Raw genomic sequence first — 16,412 nt, forward strand, 5'->3', positions numbered from 1 at the left:
TTGTTGTTGAACCCTTTGCCTCAAGTATTTACAGTATTTGTTTACCTGTTTTTTTTTTAATACTTTATTTCTATTTTTTCCCCCAATTTACACAACCAACTTATTAGGACTCCACATTATCACTAGTGATGCCCCAAAACATGTAAAGTCAGCCACTGCCTCTATTCAAATTGCTGCTGATGCAGCATTGCTGAGTAGCATCACGGCACACTCGGAGAAAAGTGCAGCGACTCGGTTCCGATACATCAGCACACAGACATCACCCTTTAGAGTGATGTGGGGAGAGAGCGCCATCTACCCACCCAGAGAGAGAGAGCAAGGCCAATTGTGCTCTCTCAGGGCTCCGGTAGCTGATGGCAAGCTACATGAACAGGATTCGAACCGGCAATCGCCTGATCATATTAGCAGTGCTTAGCCCACTGGACCACTCAGAGCCCTTATTTGTTTCTGCATCTGTTTAACAATAAAAGGTCAAATATCAATATTTTTTGTCAAAAACTAGGCACTGTAAACTCACTAAGACTCGACCCCTAGTCTGAATTACTAAAGCTACTGATTTTACTTGAATATAAAAGCAACGTTTTACTGAACGGGCACTGAAGCTTAATCTCATCACACCATTATATCAACCATTATATAAAAAAATCTTGAGCAGCTAAAAGCATTTTCACACCTGTGGTTAGTTTCTATGGTCCGGATGAGTTGAGTTCTTTTATTTGGAGTGTTTTCTTCCTCCGTTTGGTTTGGTTTCACACAGACACAAACCTAAATGCACCAAAATGCTCACCACAAAACCACGCAAGCACACTGTCCTCTGATTGGTCAGATTGGTCAGTATATTGCAATGCACACAACTTTATGGGTGAAATACCAGAGTTCAAAAGAGGACAAATTGTTGGTGCACGTCTTGCTGGCGCATCTGTGACCAAGACAGCAAGTCTTTGTGATGTATCAAGAGCCACGGTATCCAGGGTAATGTCAGCATACTACCAAGAAAGACGAACCACATCCAACAGGATTAACTGTGGACGCAAGGGGAAGCTGTCTGAAAGGGATGTTCGGGCCCAAATCACGGCAGAATTCAATGTGCACCTCAACTCTCCTGGTTCCACCAGAACTGTCCGTTGGGACAACAAATTATTATGGTCTAAAACCAGGTGATTCAGTTTCATTGTCCAACCCCTGTACATCAGATTAAACTGTGCCTTATCAGCAGTTTAGTTTAAAGAGAAGAGGGACGTCATGCTTTACATGCAAATAGTGGTGCCGAAAAAAAATCGGAAGTGTGTGATGTTTTAATGGGAAATACTTTTGTTCTTAGACGAACTGAAATAAACAGGTTTAAAACAGAAATCATAATACAAATACAAAAAAAACATACAAATGCACTTTAAATCTGTGACATTGTCATTTCACTTTTTTATTGCATAGTGACTTTAGGCTCATGTGTGGCTTTTCCAGAGTGTCTCATTCTATTAGAAGTGTTTTTCTACATTGATTATGTGTCCAAATTCATATTTTCTAATATATTTATTTGTCTCTACATAAAGCTTTCTGAATGGTTCTTGGCATAGAAAAATCTATAATTAGTGCAGAGTAATTACATTATTTACAAGTTCCTTAAACCTGAATAATCTATCAGTGGAACTTTTTTTCAATTGATTTTTTTGATGGCTTTGCTCTAGTGCATAATTTTATTTATTTTTTTTTTACTTACTGTTATAAAAAAGCAATAGCATTAAAAGGTGAGAAAGGTATGTTGATGTCAGATATCATATCCTCCCAAATCTTCTGCCTATACTTAAATTAGTAATTACCCAGCTAATTACCCTGCTGGGCCCTTTAATCTCATGTGGATCATGTTTAGGCCCCATTTGCCCTATTAAAAACTGAGATGGGTTACATGTTCAACCACTAGTGGTGTAACACAATACTTCATAGTTGTATTTGATTTGATTCAGTGTACTGAGTTCATAATCCAATTTTCTCACAATATTTTAAACAAATATGAATTAAGTTTTTCTTTCTGAAGCGTAAATAAGAAGGGTATAAAGATTCGATTCAACTCACAATTGTTTTTTTTTTTCCTTGTGCTTGAAACACCTTTTGAATACAAACATTTCTTTATATTCCTTAACTGGATAAACAAGACCAAATTCACCTCATTAAATCTGTGCTGTTTAATTTCTAAATTAATTACTTTTTTTTAAGTGATTTAGATTAAAAGTATCATTGTATAAGATGCCTAAGCCGTACAGTGGTGAACAGTAATGAAGTCAATGAAAATAGGCTACTTAAGTAGATTTTCTGTGAAACTTTACAGAAGTATTTCCATTTTTGGTGACTTTAATTTATTTAATTCTCTTGCATTTCAAATGCATTATCCAAAATCTATTGCTTCTTTTGGTTTGTGAAGGGTGGTTTGGGTGCCTGTCATTCAAACTAGCGCTGCTCTATGAGCCAGACAGCTAATTATGGCTGTTGATTGGCTTAAAAAATGACATCAAAAAGTGGTTTCTTGATTGGCTTCAGTCTAAAATAATTGCCATGTCCTCCGCCCTTTGCTTACGCCCACTGGTTCTAAGGCTTGCACTAGCAGAATTCTGAACTTTTGTGTTTAAACAATGAAACTGCATGAGATTTCATATCAGATGTTGGATTCCCACGATGCACACAGTCTATTTTTTTCCATTGTGATGTATTATGTCACAATGCATCGTTACACCCCTATTAACCACACCTTGTCCCATCACTGACTCTGATGAACTCAATCACAGTCATCCAACACTACTTGGGGCCGACATGAAACCTGTGGACAAAAGTCTCTGGTTGCCATTTGGATCACTCATACAGGTCTTTCACATGGATATGCTATCTGGGTAGCTGAATAATTCGCACCACTTTAACCTTACACAACCTTATATAATCTAACATGGCATGGTATGATATTTCTTGAACATTTAAGCAAAACTGAACTGAACAAACCATGAAGCAAAATTATCCCCCTTTAGCAAGCATCACAGCTTATAAATGTATTTTTTTCACTCATTCTTTAATCTAAGAAGGCTTCTAGTTTTGAATGATTCTAAATAAATTCTCTAATATATTTCTCTAATTATATATATGATTTAGTTAAATAGTAAATGTAAATCTTACATTTTGGTTTAAAATAAATCAAAAGGTTACTTGTCCCAGTGCCAACATTATAAACACTGGCAAAAACCGGTAAACTGATTATTTCATTTCATTAAGACCATAAAGTTTTTTTTTTTTTTTTTTTTTACATTGTTACACCAGCAGGGAAAATGGAAACTTAATGGCTCTTAAAGCCTACAGCTGGGGCCAGGCAATTAACCATTATACAAAATATCCCTCAGTAGCTAAGATAAGGTAGCTTGAGGAAAACAACTTCACACTGTTGGTGACCCATAGGGGACATCATGCCCTGTGTGCAAATAGTGGTGCCAGGACAAAATGATGTTGTGAGCTCTGGTTTGAATTTTTTATTAAGTTTTAGAGGAAAATAATTTTGCTTTTAAGGCAAACTAAAAATGACTAACTGTATGCAGCCTTATATAATCTAATATGGCATTGTGTTAGATGTTGCCCGATTTTTCCTCCAGCATTTTACCTGCTAACAAAAGACCCATCGCTCACCACTCATGCTCAGACAGACCTCCAGATATTGTCTGATAGAACTGTAAAGGCCATTTGCAGCTGTATGCGACTGAACTGATTAGTGAGGTGCTTATCTCCCTTGCTTGTTGCTTGTAGGGCGACGCTAAAAGGGAAGCAGGTGCAAGAGATTGCGAGAGCTAAAATCGATCGATTTAACACAAGAAACTCTTCTGTGGTTTCTGCTTAGCAAACAAGGTGATGCATTAGTGCTTTAACGAAGGATGAAGGGTAGGAAATAGTGACTTCTTTAATATCCACCTCAGAGTTCTCCTGTGACCCCTATACCACTCTCTGCCCCCCTTTCCCTTCTTTCTTTTTTGGCACCAAACTAAATTGAATTACATTAAGTGCTTGTCTGGCTGTATGTGACCTAGCGCGGGATAATTTTTTTTTTCTGTTGTGATGCGCTTACTGTCTCTTTCAGCCCCTCTCTCTCTCTCGCCGGGTGCCAGCCTGTTGGGTACAGGCAGTGCGGGCCAGCAGGTGAAGGACATGCCTACGTTAAGGCCAGTTTCTGGCACTCCCACATGCAGTATTATGTAAATGAAAAGCTCCGGCAGGCCTGCCATGCTGCGCTTCGGGGCATTTTGCCATATATTCTCAGCCTCAGATGCTCCTCCCACAGAGATACACGGACTGGCTGATATATATTGCAAGTTATGAGGGTCATTTCTCAGTTATCAGACTTTTGTCAGCTTCACTTTCATTGGCTATACTGTCAGAAAAGGTTCCAGCCCAAGTAGATTTTGGCCCCAAGGTACAAATGTGGCACCCTTTTTTTTCTTTCCAAATTTTTCCCATTTTCTGTGGCGCCGAGTGGTCAAGTGGTCTAATGCGCTGCCACTATGAGCGGGAGGTCGCAGGTTCGAACCCCCGCTCATGCAGCTTTGCCATCAGCTGGTGGTGCTTAGAGGGAGCAAAATTGGCTCTGCTCCCTCTGGGGTGGGTAGATGGCGCTCTTTCCCCATCACACTTAAGGTGGCACTGGGTGGCACGAGGCGTCTGTGAGGGGATGAATCGGAACCTGGCCGCTGTGCTTTCCTCCGAGTGCGCTAGCGGCTCAAGCAATGATTCATCAGCAGCAGCTCGAAAAAAGGGGCAACTGACTTCACACAATTACCCAACCCACTCATTAGGACTCCTCCTATCACTAGTAATGCCCCAACACACCAGGAGGGTGAAGACTAACACATGCTTTAAAGCTGCATGAGCGGGGGTTCAAACCACCGACCTCCTGCTCATAGTGGCAGCGCTTTAGACCGCTGGACCACTCAGTGCCAAACATGGCACCCTTTTACCCTTGGATCAACTTTAAAGGGTATTCTTAAAGGTTGGCTATTTTTCAAACTAAAGCCCATCAAATCAAATTGTCAAGATCTCAAAACATACCTATTTTAAATAGATCCTTTTTAACACATTAAAATGTGGCTTGGAGCTCACTTTTTGACTGCTAGTGAAAACACTGTGCATCTTCAGTTCAGATCTTTCATTGTAATCTTACATATCTTGCCCTTGGCCAGTCAAAAAATCTCTCAACAGATTCAATTTATTTTAACCTGCAGCCTTATTACAGCAAGCATAAAAGTCCCAAATGTTTTACAAGGTTGGCGAGTCCGCTGCTGGCGGCTATAAACGAATCACGTGTGATGGGCCTTTCTCAGACAGAGCTATAAAACAAAGGAGTGTGAACAAGGCATTGATAGGGAGTTAGTTAGTGTTATAATAAAGAAAAGGGAGTGTAAGCTAAGCTATGTTTCCTGACTTTCATTCTTTGGTATTTGAATATAACAGCAAAAAAAAAAAAAAAAGTCACACCAGACTTGTTACTTGGTACCACAGCAGTTAGCGAGCAGCAGTTATACAGGGCTGTCTGGTACTTGGATCTACAGATCCCATATGAGCCTTATGCCGACCTTACACCTAACGATTTTCAAGCGATTTCTTAGTTGCAGACACATTTCCAGAGTCATTTGGCTAGAGTCGAGCTACAGTCGAGTCGTGGTCGCATCATCTCTATCGTTAAATGTAAGGTGGTTACGATCAGGGGTGGAAGTTCTGGGGCCCCAAGCAATGTTTTTTTTTTTTTTTCCAGAGGTCCCTGATCAAATTGATTATTTTGTACAGCAAAATGCAGTATTGACTCTGACAACTTAGCTTCCTTTCCTTAATTTTCTCTCTTTTTTGGGTACCGCTGGGATAAGAACGTTTCATGGTTGTGCCATGGTTGTTTTTTTTTGCCAACCTTTTGGCCAGCAGGGGCCAATTCCTGGGGCCCCAAGCAATTGCGTGGTTTGCGTGGTGGTAAAATCCGCCCCTGGTTACGATTGAAAAGTTTAGTCAGTATGTTTCACGTACTGGCGCTCCGATGAAATCAATAATGTTTAATATTATCGCAAGTCTTTAGACTCTGCTCGCGCAAATAATGACGATGACAACAACCAATAGGAGAGCTACGGGAAGAGGCAAGAATATATTTTACGTGACTGTTCACGTACAAACGATTTAAAAAAGAACACATTTTGTTAATACCCCTTATATGGTTCTTACTTTGATATGTACAGTACTTTAAACACAGGTAGCACTTTAAAGTCATTGTATTTAAAGCTATTTTATTTTGCACAGTTATTTATTCGTGCAGTGGTATTTTTAATACAAACAAGTTTAATAAATATAGATTTTGCAAGAATGATGTTTTTTATTGCATTAATTCTACACAAAGGCAAATGTATAGCAGTGAAAAAAGGTTTTAGCAAAAAAAAAGGGCGGGGACTCATAGGCAGAATTGAACACAGAATGTATTCTATTTAAAAATGATCAAGAACTAACAGTGTGGCAGAAAACAAACCATTGATGGGGACAATTTCAATTTGTGCGTCTCTAAAAAAAAAAAAAAAAAAAAAAAAAAAAAATCATAGTATTGATATACACATTATTTGTAACTTATTATGTAACATGTATTGTATGTAAACTCCACCAGAAGCATGATGGGAAATAATCTCAGAAATAATCTAGTTGCAGTCTTGTAAATAGTGACCCCCAGTCTTTGCAAAATCCTAGCCTTCGACTAAAAACTCTTTTCAAGACTGTGGAGAGACAGCCTACTCATTTAAATAAACCCGCCCCTGAGGGCTGCCTCCACAGAGCTATACACAGTCTATGGTCCCGCCCCGGCTAGGTGTAACCCAGCCCTTTTATAATAACCACATGTTCTTGAATAGAGCTGAATAACGTTTTATAAAACAAATTCTGTGGGTATATAAAAAATTGACAATATAAGCAGAGGTTACACTAGCTGTTGCATTTAAATAAAGGAGGTAGAATTACAGTATATTGGAAAAACAACGTGATTGAAAGTTGTCTATTTTGCCATTTAAACCTATGGGGATGGGTGGGGTTACACAGCTTTCTGCAGCCGAACATCAGGGGGCGCCCGACCTGTGGTGGCTTCACTTTTGAGAGACGATGCGCTGTCCAGCTATACACAGTCTATGGTTTTACCTAACCTGATTTTTATTTTATTAATGTATTAATTTTTGTTTTAACACTGACACAAACACACTGGCCCGGTCCTATAATTTAGACCTACTTTAATCCCTCAGCCATGAAGTACACACCCGTGTTCTTAGTGTTTTTTGTTTTGTTTTGTTTTTTTTTTAAACACAGACAGGATGAATGTATTGGTCTTGGAGACTTGGAGGTGGTAATTTTTCATACTAGTGCTGGACAATATGCTCAAAAATGCTGCATACATACATTTACCCAAACACCAGAGAATATTTTAGAATTCAACATTTTTAGGCATTTAGAGTAATAAATTTACTTGATCTCCGTGTTTTTTAAATGAACCCCCGACAAAAAAAAGATACTGGGAGAACAAGGAAACTCCACTCAGATAAGGACTTGAACCCAGGACCCTAGCACCGGGAGGCAAACATACTAACCACTTGCTGCGTATTGCTATTCTGTAGTAGTCTGATGGAGTCCAGTCCCAACACTTAAGAGTTTGAATTTGTTCTAAAAAATATGGACACAGCACATTTTGGCATCCTGAAATGCCAAATTATATACTCTGATCATACATCCCATACATCCCATCCCATTAATTTCCCAGAAACTCCCAGGTCATTCTAGACCCTCTTCAGCCCCTTTCCTTTAATTAGTGGCAAATTCCAGGTTACATTAAAATACAAAAATACATGTGTGAAAGGGTGTAGTGTATGTAGTTAATAAGGCAATTAGAGGTGTAATTAGAGGTAAATTACATAGCTAAACAAAAATAATAGCTATATTTCTCTATTACAGTACACAGCTTAGTTTGAAGTTATTGAATTCATAAGCACACACAGACAGATGCATGCAATCATGCAGATCTATGATTGGTGCACTTGAGAGTGCATGCTGGCGCGTTCCTTGCTTTTGATGGTCGCTGATCGTATTTGATCAGTGTTAGAGGATTATGTTGAGCAATGCTCATCCTGGTGTACAGAGAGATGCTTGATCTGTCTGACAACACTGAGGGAGGACTTGCCCTGGGCTCCTTCCTCTCTCTCTCTCTCTCTCTCTCTCTCTCTCTCTCTCTCTCTTTCTCTCCCTCTCTGTAAATCTCCTCTCCCAGCTGTTGGCTGGGCTGGATTGGCCATTCCCCGGTGCCAGCCTCCGGCACTGAAGGGGAGGGGCACGGATGGACCAGATGTTTGAATGCAGGGTCGCTGGGCGTTTGGACACGGGGTGTTAAGCTTTCTGAGTAACTTCAGTTGGAGAAAGATAAAGAGGAAGAGAAATGAATGAAACTTCCTGGCTCTATGTAATTAGTAGGTTCTCCTTTCTTCTGTGGATGTTCCTGGATGTGTGGATGAGTCTGGAGTGACTGGACCACACCGGACTGGACTTACAACTTTGAGTGATGCGTGGTTGCTCTTGCTTGTGGGCTCCAGAGGAACTGGAGGGCCTGACATTGGCAGAGCAGCAGAGTGGAGGTGAAGGAGCGTGGAGTTCGGTGGACTGTGAAGTTGAAGAAGAACTGAAGCGGGCCTTCCTTCTCCTCTACACTGACAATGCCCAAAACGCCCAAGAACAAGAACGTCTCCTGGGTGAGTAGTGCATTCAGTGCAAGACGCACTGAAGAAAATGACTAATGCTTAGACTGGTGTACATCTTGCTAAGTATTGCCAACAGATCTTGCTGATATTTGTGTTGAATTAAAATATAACATTTAAATAAAACAAGATCCACCCAGTGCTTAACTCAACAGATCTTGTGCTGTCCTATTCTGGGATGTGTGGGCTCCTACAGAACATACTCCGGCTCTTATTCAACACTTACGATTTTACAGTGTAGGAGTAAACTGCGGGTGGTTGAAGGTGTTATCACACAGGATGGTTACACAGTTATCTTCCCTTTCCGACTGCTTATTGATTTCTGGATAGTTTTTTGCGGAGCATTCAGCTCTCACAAAGATGATGTAACATGTTTTGTTGTATCACTGATTTACAAAAAGATTTCAGGACTCATGACGACAGATAGTTCCCGGTAAGCATCTTAATGCGAAGGCGATTCTTAAACGGTAAAGCAAGCATCACACCAAACACTCTCTCTACCAGGAGAAATGAGCTTAGCACTAAGATGCTTTTGGGAAACTAAACCCAGGTCAGCCAGAGTGGCATGATGTCAAACAGTTTTACAGCTGTACACTAATATGGAAATAATAGGGTAATGGAAATGCGCAATCATGTTCAAGTAACTTTCTGCTTATGTTAATACATACACATTTACTAAAATGTTTTTTTTTCTGTCCTCAGAGCACAACTACATTAGTTTTTACCTACATTCTATCATGCATGCGTAATATTTAAAGTGCGGTTATGTAAAAGTCTTATATATTCATGCCACTCTGGCATACCTGAATTGTTAGTAACTTGACAATTTTTATAGTCATTATAAACATGGTTACGTCATAGTGACAATACAGACAGTCTTTATAGAGTCATTAGACAGATGGTACTGTTTACATAGAGTTTTTCAAAATACGTTAAAAGTTATACTCTCAGCACAAACCTGGTTGTTTCTGTACAGAGTCATTAGAAACATGGTAATGTTCGTATAGAGTCATTAGAAAATGGTTTTCCCAAGTTGTCAATGCAAACATGGTAATGGCATTAGCATCATATGAAACATACAAACATTGTAATGCCCTTAATAAATCATTAGGAACTCCAATTATTGAGTCATTTGAAACATGGTGATGTAATAATAGAGTAATTAAAACATGATATCATAATGAAGTCATTAGAAACCATGTAATGTTAACCTAAAAGAAACTGGGTAATGTCCTCATAGACTCAGTAGAAGCATGTTAATGTCTTCATAGCCTCAATAAGATAATTGCACTGTCTTGATAAACACAACAGAAGTATTGTACTATGTTAGTTTACTTAATAGAAACTTGGCAATGTCTTTCCTAACTGGCCACCAACGTCAATGGACGTTAATTTAAGGTTATATTGGTCATGACGTCAGATGACAAAAATGTAATGCCAGGATAACGTTGAAAACTGTTACGTGCCTACAGGGTTTAGAAGCAGGACATGTCTTCATAAACTCAATAGAAGCATGGTATTAAATTCATAGACTCAATAGAAGCATGGTGATGTCTTCATAGACTGAACAAAAACTTGCTTATATCTTCATAAACTCAATAAAAATTGGTAATGTCTTCAAAGACACAATAGAAGCATGGAAATGTCTAAAGACTTTACAAAAATGTGTTATGTAATGTTTTATAGACATACTAGAAACATGGCAATGTCTTCATAAACTCAGTAGAAACTTAGGAATGTCTTCATAGACTCAAATAAAGCATGTTGATGTCTTTATAGACTCAAAAGAAGCATGGTCATGTCATACACTTCATACACTCAATAGAAGCTTGGCAATGTCTTCATAGACTCAACAGAAGTTTGGTAATGTCTTCATAAACTCTGTAGCAGTAAAGATTGCTCATTCAAGAAACCACTAAGATATAATGTGACCGATGCAGCTATTTAAACCAATAATCTTGCTTCTTTCAGTCCAATTAGAAAGTTGCTCTCTTAATGCTCTCTCAAAACCTATTAACTAAGCAAAATCTTTGTGTCTTTGTAGCTGAGGGTTGAGGGGGTTGAAGAGACATATCTACCAGGCTTCAGCCTCTCACCCGGAGATACACTACCCAAATGAAGCCTGTTTATACTGCAGTGGAAGGGAAGTATTTTCCCTGCTAACAGAGAACTTTATAAAAATGTTTAGCAACTTTTTAAAAGGTTCACTGAGGGTTAACCTGTAACCTTACAGAAATAGTATTTTGGAAACCTTTGACATAATAATGGTTTGCATCATAAAGTGATTAGAACATTGTTCAATGTTCTCAGCGAAACAAATATTAACATTAGGTAAACATAGAAAGTAAAATAAAAAGTTATAATGCAGTGATGATACCAGAACTTAAAAAATTGCTAAATAAAAAAGTTCTAAAAACATCCAGAAAACTTTGCAGACTGGACATTTTAAAAACTTGAATTGTAACATTCAGAAAACACTATTATTTGCTGGGTTTTTGCCCGTGGTCCGCAACCAGCGGACCTCGGTCCGGATACGGACCCATATGCCATCCCATCCGGACCCGGAATAAATTGTTAAAATATTGTTTAACTTTGAAGGGAGAATTAATTTTAAACCGGAGCGTTTATTTTTTCCCTATCTGACTCAAGTGCTTTTACCAGCACTGCACTGAGCAAGGATTGGAAGCTACAAACCAATCGCGTGCGAGTCATACTAACCACGTGGTTCAACTAGCGAATCAAATCGCCAGCTTGAACTCAGAGCGAGTTGTATGAGCAAACCGAAGCCGAGGTTTGTAGCCAGGCAAACACATCCACGCAGTGTGATACAAGGAAGAGAAGGTGAAAGGCGAGCGAAAAGCGATTGAAGCGAGAAACGCAGGGAGATGATACAGGAAGACAGGACGTGAATTACAGTCAGAAGAGGTGCAAACACTATGACGCTTTCAAAAAAGAGAAAAGTAGACGCCAAAATCGAGCGTTCAACACGGAATGGACTGATGCATGTTCATTCTTCCACCCGCGAGCACGAAACCGAAGAACCGAATCTAAAATGTTGGCAGGGCAAGCCAAAGCTCAATTCTCACACTGAGCAGGGGAAATTGGGGGAAGACAGATGTAAGAGAAATCTGTAAGAGAAATAGTTCAGGTGTTTTGAGAGTTGTTTTGTTGAGGAGAAATATTGAGATTGTTCAATCAAAAGGAAACTGAAGCTGCTATTTTTTCTTAAGCACTTTCTTTGTTTTTGAATACATAAAATAGTTAAGGTGTTAGGAGAATGTTTTGTTGAGGAGAAATGTTGAGATTGTTCAATCAAGAGGAAAGTGAAGCTGCTATTTTTCAGTAAGCACTTTTTGTTTTTGAATACATAATTTAGTTATTTTCTTTAAACTGCAGCCACACAATGTTATCCTGTGTTTCAGTGCTAATAAACTTCTTTCAAATGATTTTAACCTGTATTTTTTTAACACAATTTATTCAGATATACTCATACTGCAAATAGACGATGTTGTGGACTTTTGCTTGAGGAAATTTATTTGAACTGGACCTCCTCACAGTTTTCTTGAATACCCCTGGTTTATGCCATCTTGTGGCAAGAACTCATTTAAGAAAGTTGGAGAACCATTCCAGTTTTTACTTCATGAAGCTGACTGAGAGAATAATACCAAACATTAAATGAAAATAAATGTGTCCAATTTTTAATTGGTAAAGTATCTGCCTAAGACAAAACTCCAAGCAATCAAAGTTGCATTATCTAGTTTTTTTTTCTCAATGTACAGCAGAGTATATACCAAATCATAACATGCCAGTGATTACTATCTATTAGTACATCTATTTCAGCAGGGGTGAAACAATTTAGTAATGTCTTGCAGACCCCATAAGTCAGTTAAGAAGCTTGGTAATGTCTTTATAGACTCAATAGAATTTTTTTCCCCCATTTTCTCCCCAATTTACACGGCCAATTACCCAACCCACTCATTGGGACTCACCTTATCACTAGTGTTGCCCCAACACCAAGAGGGTGAAGACTAACACATGCCTTCTTCGACACATCAGCCACTGCCTCTTCTCTAACTGCTGCTGATGCAGCACTGCAGAGTAGCCAATTAGTCAGGTGCTCGTAGGAAAGCGCAGTGACTCTGTTCCAATACATCAGCTCACAGATGCCTTGTGCTGATCAACATCACCTTTTGGAGTAATGTGTAGAGAGAGCACCATCTACCCACCCAGAGAGAGCAAGGCCAGTTGTGCTCTCTCAAGGCTCCTGTAGCCGATGGCAAGCTACATGAACAGGATTCGAACCGATGAACAGCAATCTCCTGATTATAGTGGCAGTGCTTAGACTGCTGGACCAGACCTTACAGTCTTCATAAACTGAACAGAAGCTTTATAGTTTTGACGTCTCCAAAACATAAATATACAATGTAGAAAATTATTTAAATAAAGTAAAAATATTAAATAAGGGTCGGATACAAGCTTTTGACTGGTTCTGAATCTGCCTGAGAAAAGTTGCATTACGTATTTATTGTTTTCTCAATGTACAGAAGTGAATACCAAATCGTACCATGCCAGTGATTACTAAAAAGTAGTAGTACATCTGTCACAGCAGGGGCAAATTTCTCAGTGGTGTCCTTGCAGCCCCCATAAGTCGGATTCATAATTCCATATTTAAACAGATGTGCAGTCAAAAACGCTGTAAACCCGTTTGTGCTTTCGTGACGGAGAGCATTTGAAATACGCACATAATGAGTGACCTGAATGCTGTTAAGAGCAAGGATTACTGAGATGGTAAAAAAAATAAAAATAAAACGAACAAACACAGAAAGAGAATATTAAGCCCTCCTGGAGGATTCTAGCCAGACAATCACAGACATTATCTAACACGAGTGCAGCAAAGTCCACAACAGAAAGCCGTAGGAATAGTCTGTCTGGGACGCGTCCCAAAATAAAGCTCAGTCTATATGTTTCCCAGAATGCATCAGAATTCTCACCAGGCTACTTCTATACAGCACAGCAAACATACAGTAACTATGGAATCAAAGTCAGCAGGCCTGACATGACGTCAGGTGAGCTTTTAGAGTCATTCAGCTGCGTATTGTGTGTGTAAGTGTGTGAGTGTGTGTGTGTGTTTACAGGGTTACACAGGGCAGGAAAGAGCTAGAAAGTGACTGGGAGTCTGAGGATTGGCGCATGGTCAGCCCAGCCCCTCTTCACTGTGTATTACTGAGTGCAGCTCTACACCAAACACACCCTACTCTAAGAGGCTTACAGACAGATATGCATGTGTGTGTGTGTGTGTGCAGTGCACACTCGTACTAAAAAGTGTATCTGTAATTTAGCTGCACATGTAAAGGACATGCACGCAGCTAATAATTTAGTAGTGCTACAGCATTACAGGGGCCATATTCTACATGTTTTCTTGTATTTTACTTCTTTTTGACAAAAAAATATGTAGATATAAGGTAAAAAAAAACTGTTTACTTGGGTGAGTAAAGTGCTCCTGTTTATTTACAGTAAGCTTAGATTTCCAATATTTTCAACAGCACAGTTAGCAGCAGCGCTAGCCGGGGTTACAAGCTCTTAGCGCTAGTAAATGCTACCAGACAGAGCTACACTGATGAACCCTGAGTGTTCTGGTAAGCCAGAGTGATATCAGATAGCAGTTCAGTTCACGTAGCTTGTTTTAACACAGTAAACGTGCAAGCTACAGTCCGATATACTCACCTCTGAAAGACGAAAGAGCTAGCGATGCAGTTAGCGGCTAATGCTAATACTGCTGCAGCCTCGGTGGTGGAGAAACTGAAACTCCTGTATAATGCTGACTGGTAAAACTTGATTTTGGGGAAAATTCAAGGATTTTAAATACACCTTATAGTGTGAAATATATGATATATTGTTTCATGTTTTGAACATTAATATTTTGCTAATTTGGCTGTTTTCCACAAGAAGCTTAAAAGCTAACAAATATTGAATTTGCATTTGTATATTTGAATCAAATGTACTTGACTTTTACATTTGAATTGTTATTGTAAAATAAAATTGAATTGTTATATAAATTTTAATACTTTTTTGTGTTTTATGAAAGTTGCTGTAGAAATACATAAAAAAAACCTTACACATCTGACCTTAGATAAAACTAGCTAATTTTAAAAGTGTATTTTTGCTTCTACATGCATTTTTTGAACCATATTAACAAGTGAAATGCTTTAATGAAATGCTTTACATTCCATATAACTAGTTCTGATAATTTATGTTACATTAGGATTTAACCTTAACCTTATTCATTTTCCCATACTAAAAAAAAACTCAGACAGTATTGTATATAATTAATACAAGAGCACAATAATTAATTCTCGGTTAAACGCTAATAAGCCCTTAAATCTACAGAGACTATCAATCAGCCTTTAACAGGACATAGAGGATTCAAATGTAACGCTTTTTCAGATATCGAAAATGTAATTTGTCTCATATATATTTAGCCATTTAATGTGATGTGAAAGTATAATAATTTATGGCTCCTTGCACCACATAAATGTCACCAATCTGGTTATCTTAAACTTAAACCTGAAATATTAACATTCTATAACTTGGTCATTATTAAGACTTTAATTTTAAAGCATTCAAATTATTATTATTATTATTTACAGATTCACCCTGTAAATAGAATGTTCAGTGTCTTCAACATCAAACAAATGTAGTATTGAATTTTAAAAAATCACATCAAAGCTTTAATATACTACAGCAAAGTCTTCCATTTAAACAAAGCAAAAAAGTACCTTTAATCTGTATGAATAATATTTGCCACTTTTTGGTTTAATTTGAAATGAAGCACATAAAAAAAACCCTCAACAGTGTCAACAATATCTTACTAAAGCACCTTCAGACTCGGTGACAACACCAGTTTTTCTGCTGTGTATTCTGTGATGATCCTGAGAAATCCTACCTATAGCCTCTCACTTCCCCCCACACTCTTCAGCCATAGCTGCTCGCTCAGCTCTGCCTCTTATGTAACACTGATATAAAGCTGTATCCGTTTCTCTGGGCACCAAAATAAAAAAAAAAAGTCTCTGGGGATTTGGAGCCCTGATGGCAACACTCGGTCCATCTGTTGTCCACTGAGTGTCTGGCTTGCTCTCCAGCATAGCCAAACACAGGCACACACACACACACACACACACACACACACACAGAGCGTCATGCTAATGAATTAATTAGACATGTTAAAAAACAAAAGACACATGACGATTAAAAGGAAAACTACTACATACAGTGCACACAGTACCTTCTCATTCAATGTTTGTATTTTATATATATTCTATATATATATATTATATATAGTATATAAGTAATCCAGACTATGAAGGAACACATAAGAAATCATGTAGTAACTTGAAAATGTTAAACAAACCAAAATACACTGTAAAGCATTTAGGTGCTTTTATCTAGGGGGCTCTTAACTTGCGGTTTCTGAGGCTGGAAACTTTCATAAGGTGATCCTGATGAGCAGAGGCGGTCTTTGCATAGAGGCATTGCTAGGCAACTGACTTGGGCCCTTCCCACTGCAGCCCACTGTAGGGGCCCCCTGACTAGCTGCAAACTTCCCATAGGCCTACAGCTGGTAATTGGGGCCCTTTGGAC

The 16,412-nt window shown here is 38.7% G+C and overlaps 1 protein-coding gene across 2 annotated transcripts in view; it reads left to right on the top strand.

The window, feature by feature from the left end:
- The window catches only part of cacnb2b (calcium channel, voltage-dependent, beta 2b), a 95,959-nt gene that overhangs the window by 5,662 nt on the left and 73,885 nt on the right, over positions 1-16,412 (top strand). The window contains exon 1 of one of the 2 annotated variants that reach the window (XM_049482828.1): positions 8,424-8,768. The exons of the other annotated variant lie outside the window; for it this stretch is intronic. Within the exon in view, the coding sequence (XP_049338785.1) occupies positions 8,733-8,768 (36 nt within the window). The 5' untranslated portion in view covers positions 8,424-8,732. Of the gene's footprint in view, positions 1-8,423; positions 8,769-16,412 lie in introns of those variants that run through there. 2 annotated transcript variants of the gene reach the window in all.

Source organism: Astyanax mexicanus, chromosome 8, assembly GCF_023375975.1.
Source record: "Astyanax mexicanus isolate ESR-SI-001 chromosome 8, AstMex3_surface, whole genome shotgun sequence".
Taxonomy (NCBI): Eukaryota; Metazoa; Chordata; class Actinopteri; order Characiformes; family Acestrorhamphidae; genus Astyanax; species Astyanax mexicanus.